Source organism: Liolophura sinensis, chromosome 13, assembly GCF_032854445.1.
Source record: "Liolophura sinensis isolate JHLJ2023 chromosome 13, CUHK_Ljap_v2, whole genome shotgun sequence".
Lineage (NCBI taxonomy): Eukaryota > Metazoa > Mollusca > Polyplacophora > Chitonida > Chitonidae > Liolophura > Liolophura sinensis.
Genome location: NC_088307.1, coordinates 24,994,794 through 25,002,390, shown reverse-complemented (window position 1 = coordinate 25,002,390; position 7,597 = coordinate 24,994,794). Strand labels below are relative to the sequence as shown.

Genomic DNA, 7,597 nt, shown 5'->3' with positions numbered 1-7,597 from the left:
ACTGGATTGCCCAACAGCAACGAAAACCCAATCGCTAAACTGCAGAAGTGGCAACTGTCTGAATCTCTCCAAAAATCCACTCTTTTGGCATTGACACTGTCCCAAATGCTGGGGAAAATAAAACCACTCTTCTCCACCTGTATGATCTAATCTTTACCGTCATTCCTGAAGCGGGCATCAATAAAGGGGGATAACTCCAGCCTATATAAACTTCTGAATAGGCTGCAAATTGGGCTACATGGTATACACTGCCAATAAAAGCCTTTTTTCAGACAAAGTGTGTGCATATATATACATGTATGTATATATATATATATATAGATTTAAGATACAGTATTTACAAATAGACAAGCTATGGTTTACGTGATAGCCAGGTAACCATACAATTCTACAATTGCAACAATACTCAGTCCACGAGAGGAAAGTTAGGATGGATGTGATAACCGGTGAACTGGTGTGCAGCAAAAACAAAGAAAATGAGCCAAGCTTTCACTTTCGTTTCGAGTGTAACATCTCCATCAGAAGTGTCTGTTCTGGCAATTCGCCATTCATGTGCTTGAAATAAAGGTACTCCTCCATGCGAATACTAACGAGGCGGATTTCGGGTAGCCTTAGCAACACCTGACCGAACTTATCCTTCATCATGGGGTGAAAGTTCATACAGTACTCGAGCAGGGAGGCGTTGACCTTCTCTTGACACTGTTCCACGAAGCCCCGTCCGTCCACGCCCGACACATCTGAGGGAGGAAGAGTGGAGGGTCAGGTAAAGAAATAATGCACACATAAACCAAGTCAGGTATATTGATAATTCAGACATTTCATCAGTCAGGTACAGTGATAATTCAGACATTTAATCAGTCTTGTATAATGATAATTCAGACATTTCATCAGTCAGGTACAGTGATAATTCATACATTTCATCAGTCAGGTACAGTGATAATTCAGACATTTCATCAGTCAAGTACAGTGATAATTCATACATTTCATCAGTCAGGTATAGTGATAATTCAGACATTTAATCAGTCTTGTATAATGATAATTCAGACATTTAATCAGTCAGGTACAGTGATAATTCTGACATTTCATCAGTCAAGTACACTGATAATTCAGACATTTCATCAGCCAGGTACAGTGATAATTCAGACATTTCATCAGTCAGGTACAGTGATAAGTCATACATTTCATCAGTCAGGTACAGTGATAATTCATACATTTCATCAGTCAGGTACAGTGATAATTCAGACATTTCATCAATCAAGTACACTGATAATTCATACATTTCATCAGTCAAGTACACTGATAATTCATATGAGGCATAATGATAATTGATCAGTCAGGCATACTGACAATTCAGACATTTAATCAGTCAGGTACAGTGATAATTCAGACATTTCATCAGTCAGGTACAGTGATAATTCATATGAGGCATACTGATAATTCAAACATTTCATTAGTCAGGTACAGTTACCCCTTGTAACTTAAAAATTAAAGGTCGCTTTAGTTCCTTCTTTGAATGGCGTTAAATGCTGGGCTCAAAATGTTTTCACTTATATCACAGAAGTCAGGTTTATGGCTGGAGAAATCGGCATACCTGAGGTCACAATAACGCCCCTTTGTTTGTCTAAGTGTGCCATGCCCTGACCTGCCGATTACATGGGTAGGATAACTCACCTGGATTGAGCAAGATGAGGAACTTCAAACAAATGTACTCGTTATAGTCTATTTTCAGGTCCCTCATCTTCTTGATGAGTTCTAAGAGCCGCTCCCGTACATCTCCTAAGCCTATCTTATCAAAATAGTCACAGGCTATATGATGTCCACTGGCCTGAAATCAAGGAGAAAATCAAACACCCATTAGATAATAATCTTCAGTACAATATTTGAAGGAAATATTGAACAGAAACTATTGAAATGACCAGTTGGAATCAAGGAAATCTTGAAATATGCAAAAAATTTAATGTGCACGAATAAGGGTGTCTTTTTTTTTTTTTTAAACTTCATCGAATGTTCCAGAAAGTAAAACTGCACATCAAAATTTATCAAAATCGGACAGACAAACAGAAAAGAAAACACCACATATTGATATCTGCCACTCTTCTTTCAAAGAAAAATAGGATAAAAGTACAAAAATAGCGATTAAAATCATTGTGCATGATCAACCTCCAGGGAATGCCATTTTCACAACTTACATGTTACCAGTACATTTATGTATAATTTTCTTGATTTGTGTTTACGCCATACATTACTAATACATTTATTTTATTTGGGGGACTATATACCACATGCAAGAATACTGACCAATACAAATTCATCTTGCCAGTTCTCTTTCACCTGTCTGTATATAAAGTCTAACAGTATAAGTTCACTCCAGCAGTGTTGTAACAACTTCATCTGGTCTTCAACCTGCAACAACAAAACCAATCACACTGATATGTCTGCCTCCAATGACCATATATTCATTGGTTTGTTATTTGACCCCAGTTATATTTGGAAAGTTACTGACACAAGTGAATGAATGAATGCTTGGGGCTTAACGTCATACTTAACAATTTTTCAGTCATATGACGACAAGGAGTCATCAGGTATGTGTACATACACTGGGTCTTCTGATGACAGGGTGAGTCCATGTCACCCAATTGCTGCCTCCACTTGATGTATGCTTCCTTGCTCTAGCTTCTCAGCGCTGAGCGCAATGCGAGGCCATAACAAGTACCATTTGTTGGGACACGACCAGCGTTTGCACACTACCATACCATATACTAATACCATATACTGGTGCTAGGCAAGGGGTCTTGAACAAATATAAGACTGCCAAAAATGGTCCTGGCTGTTTTATCTTATCACTAAGGTTTGTTTGGCCACTCCATTAATCAGTAATGAATCTGATGAAAAGTTATCTCCCTTCAAACAAACTTAACATTACCTCCCTTGAATAAGGGAGGGGGCCATCCATACATGTACATAAGAGGTAATTGTATGAAAAACAAAAAGTCTTATATTGACATTTATTTATACTGACATTTCGCTTAAGATGTCCTGTATTTGACGATGTTCAAAAATTCTTGAAAGAATAAACAGTACAATATGATGAAGTATGTTTTCACCTGCAGCTCATAATAAAGCAACCAGCACCCTAAAGCAGCGTTACTGGTAATTTCTTTATTACCTTTATTCTAGTCTATGGACATTCGGGCATTATTTGTTTTACTTGTGGTAACAAGCTTTACGCGCACATAAGCGGTGAAAACATTGCCTTGTGGGTTATTATTTCTACATTTCACTCGCACAATATTTATGACATTCAGCCTTCACTGTGCAATATCCTTGATAGATACCTTAAGTTCCTTGAAGAAGATGGAATTCCTTGCCCACTCCACCATGAGAAAGAGGCACTGGTCTGAGAGTTGACAAAGAATTCGGATCAAGCTCTCCGGTTGCTGAGTAAGGTGTAGCTCGTCAAACTCTTGCTGGATGAAGGCGGCCATCTTGTGCTGCACCTGTCCCTCGTCTACCATGCTCGCCTGCATCTCCTTGATCAGGTGCGGGAGGGTGGCCACCGTCAGCATGCCCGAGGGGCTGTGCGTTGTCGTGGGTGACATCATGCCACTGCCCCCGCCGCTGCACGTGGTGTAATGGTGGTGGGGGAAAGAGTACATGCCCTGAGTAGGTGAAGAGCCCGTTGTGACGGCCGTGTGGTACGCCAACAGGTGGGCGTCAGGCGACGGAGGCGTCATGGCGGACGGAAGGCTATGGGGCGGTGGCGGGCTCGGGGTCAGGGTAAAGTCCAGGCTGCTATTGCCCATGAGCAGGGCCGCGTTGGGCTTCACATCCTCTATTGCCATGGGAACCGGGGTCATGCCGTTGGAAAGCCGCATCTGGCAGGAGGCCAAGAGCTGTTGTTGTTGTCGTATGGCCTGCTGTTTGAGTGCACGGTCTCGCTTGTACATTGGGCCAAACTTGTTCCTTCCCCCACGCATTCTGTCTGACCGCACAGCTGCAACAGGTAAACAATTCAGGCGGTGAGAAGAAATGTCAATGAGTGGGGGATGGCTTTGATTGGTTGTCGCTTATTTGGATTACATCACGACAGTGTCTCATTGTACCAGGTCAGGCCCAATGTGCACATATCTGTATGGCTGCCTCGTTGGAACACCAGACACAAGACAAAACGCCCCACCTCCTTACACACTACTCTACCTTTTTAGCTTAACTTTCAGCTTGACCCAGTGAGAGTAAATGAATATTTCTTAATCAATTTTGAATTTTTTTTTCGTTTGTTTACAATCTAAAAGGGACAAATATCATCAGAACTTTATGATAGCTGGGAGACTTGTCGGAATCAGAGATTCTAGGCATAACCCTCACATTGATTGTTTACAGTATTTATTTATTTATTTATTTATTTGCTTGGCGTTTTACACCGTACTCAAGAATATTTCACTTATACGATGGCGGCCAGCATTATGGTAGGAGGAAGCAAGGGAACCCATGACCATCCACAAGTTGCTGACAGACCTTCCCACGCACGGCCTGAGGGGAAGGCAGCGTTTACTGTAACAAACAAACACAATTGTAAACTACAACATACCTTCCAATTTCATCCCCACTTGTAAACACTTTTGAAACCGACAATAAGGACATCTTTTTCTCTGACTTTTATCGATGTGGCAGTTTCGATTGTCGACGCATGAGTACACCTTTTTATTTTGGACAGTTCGTTTGAAGAAACCTACAGGGAACAAAAAGCCAGAAGCGTGTTAGACAGGAGTGGCAATGTTGGCAGTTCAAAAGTCACCGGATCTGGCCAAACCACTGTTTTTTTTTTTTCCTTTTGTTTATCTAAATACATCTAAAGTTTCAATAAATTCTGAAACTGACAATTCTTGGTTTAATGTGTATGTTCTCCAAGTAAGTTAATGTTGGAATTTAACAAGGAAAAATGGGTATACATGATGAGGTTATCACAGACTCAGCCTAACACTGCTCAAAGTTGTCCAACAGCATCTGATCTCGCTCTTCAATATGCTTTGTTTGTTTTTCACGATCATAAATTTTGAAAATTTTTCACTTATACAAAGTGAATTTAAGTGCAACAAAGTTAAAATATGAAAACGGTTGATCGTACAGACAACTGAAAACTATGCGTAAAAATACTTTCATTTATTTTATCTGATTTTTTAAAAGAGTGTTGAAAGACAATCAAATATTTATGCTATGGTGGGCTTTGTGAGCCATACTGACGGTATCTAGGAACTCTGATGTCACATCACCATTGTTCCCTGATGTTCACCAGAAGAAAGGAATTTCTGGGAACATTATTTCAGTAATCTTTTGCTCATGGGTAAAATGAGTCATTCCAACATTCAGTAGTGTGATTAAAGTTGGGAAAACTTCATGTGACATAAAAGTTCCTAACCATTGATAGTATGGCCCATAAAGCCCACCTTATGGCCCATAAAGCCCACCTTAGATTTCAAATGTATTGATAGTATGGTCCATCAAGCCCACCTTAGATTTCAAATGTATTGATAGTATGGTCCATAAAGCCCACCTTAGATTTCAAATGTATTGATAGTATGGTCCATAAAGCCCACCTTAGATTTCAAATGTATTGATAGCATGGTCCATAAAGCCCACCTTAGATTTCAAATGTATTGATAGTATGGTCCATAAAGCCCACCTTAGATTTCAAATGTATTGATAGTATGGCCCATAAAGCCCACCTTAGATTTCAAATGTATTGATAGTATGGCCCATAAAGCCCACCTTAGATTTCAAATGTTGGAATCCCATTATCTCTTTTTAAAAAATGTAAAAAAAAAAATAACTGAAAGTATATTTATGCATAGTTTTAAATGGTCTATTTAGTTATGCCTACTTTGATTTTTAGAGGTTTTTTCCTTGAAGGGAGGAGTGCACCACAAACCTTTGGCAGGTACCTGACAATCCTCGACTCAAAGGCACAGATGAAACAGCCAGAGCTGGATTTGAACATGCAACCTCATTGGTTAAGGGACTGATAGTCATAGTGCGCCGTCTGAGTCAACAATGGTCTCCAGGGATTATATTAAAATGTAGTGAAAATTCCATTTATGTTCGATTTAACTATTAGTGATTAGAACTTTAAACTTCATCTGACTGGGACTTGAAGGCTAGTCATGTTCGTCAAAGAGGCCTTGTGGGTGACCAGAGAACCACCAGAAAATGCTTGGAAGAAAAAAGAAAATGGGGAGGGGACATCGGGCGGGTGTGGGGTGGGGATGTGGGAAGGGAGGAACGTGTTACACTGATAAGGGAGGGATGAGCTCTTCACATTCCCACGCAACATACATATAACAGGATATGTATAGCGCTGTGTACATATCACGGCATGCAATATGTCACCTTTGACACTCTGACAATCATGTTTGATATACAGAACATACATATGAAGAATTCCCCACCACCAATATGTCATCAAGAAGAAAACTTCCGCAGAGCTGTGCCAGTCACATCACACTGAGGTATATGTGGTTAGTGGAGCCCATCATGCAAACTGAATCACAAGAACTGAGCAAGCAGACAAGAGCTGTACAAGTGGGTTGTAAAAACTACAAGTAGTATACTAGTTTCAAAAGGAAATTTGAAAATAAATGTTCACAGATCATTATCTTACTAAGCCGCGTTCACACTGTGAGATTTGTTGAATGGCTTTGTCAAGTTGGAACTGTATTTGCATGTTTAAACGGCATTTTAAGGTACCTTGGAAGAATGCCACACCTTTATAAAAACATATTTTAACATTCGGCCCTACAACGAAATTCTGTTTACCTCTCAATTTCTACACTGCAGAGCAATTAATATTGCACATCTATCTTATAGCCTCAGCTCTGGAAGTGACTGTAACATTCACACAAATACATACAAATAGTGTATCCCATGCTTCACTGCGTTGATTGTGGTTATTACCGACTGAGTGCCGCGGGAGAGCATCGGGGGGGGGGGGGGGGTTGGGGTGGGGGGAAGGAATTATATGGCTAGTTCAAGGATGTTATAAACAAGCTCACGCTTCATTGAGCAGTCAGTCTAAGCTCCTACTACCAACAGTTCATGCTTCACTCTAAGTTTAATCATAATGAATGTATTTATTTATCTGATTGGTGTTTTACCCCGCACTCAAAAATATTTCACTTATACAATGCCGAGCAGCATTATGGTGGGAGGAAACCGGGCACAGCCCGGGGGAAACACATGACCATCCGCAGGTTGCTGCAAGACCTTCAAAAGTACCATAATGAATTTAGTATATACACTTCACAACAGATGCACCTTGACTGTTTTATGATTGTCGTTTTGTGACAAAGGTGAATTTGGGATAAAACTCTCTGGAGATTAAGCGTTACTACCCAGTACCTTTATACATGTGGAGTGTCTTATCCAATGCGTGTACGGCGCTGTAGCAGAATTTAGCACACTGCCAATCCATCCTTTCAAACTAGGCCTACCAGCAGGTGAAGATATAAAACTATGATTAACGCAACATCTACACACATGCGTCTGCCATAATGCAGTTCAAAATTTTTCTTGGTCATTCTGGTGTAATTTGACAGATTATCAG

At 40.2% G+C, this 7,597-nt stretch overlaps 1 protein-coding gene across 1 annotated transcript in view; it reads right to left on the bottom strand.

Moving 5' to 3' along the window:
* Positions 1–433: 433 nt before the first annotated feature.
* LOC135480616 (nuclear receptor subfamily 5 group A member 2-like) overlaps positions 434–7,597 on the bottom strand; it is a 30,550-nt gene continuing 23,386 nt past the window's right edge. Inside the window, exons 3-7 of the mRNA XM_064760500.1 lie at positions 4,589–4,729; positions 3,336–3,994; positions 2,299–2,403; positions 1,672–1,825; positions 434–737 (exon numbers count right to left, since the gene is read on the bottom strand). Coding sequence (XP_064616570.1) covers positions 490–737; positions 1,672–1,825; positions 2,299–2,403; positions 3,336–3,994; positions 4,589–4,729 — 1,307 coding nt within the window. The 3' untranslated portion in view covers positions 434–489. The remainder of the gene's footprint in view (positions 738–1,671; positions 1,826–2,298; positions 2,404–3,335; positions 3,995–4,588; positions 4,730–7,597) is intronic.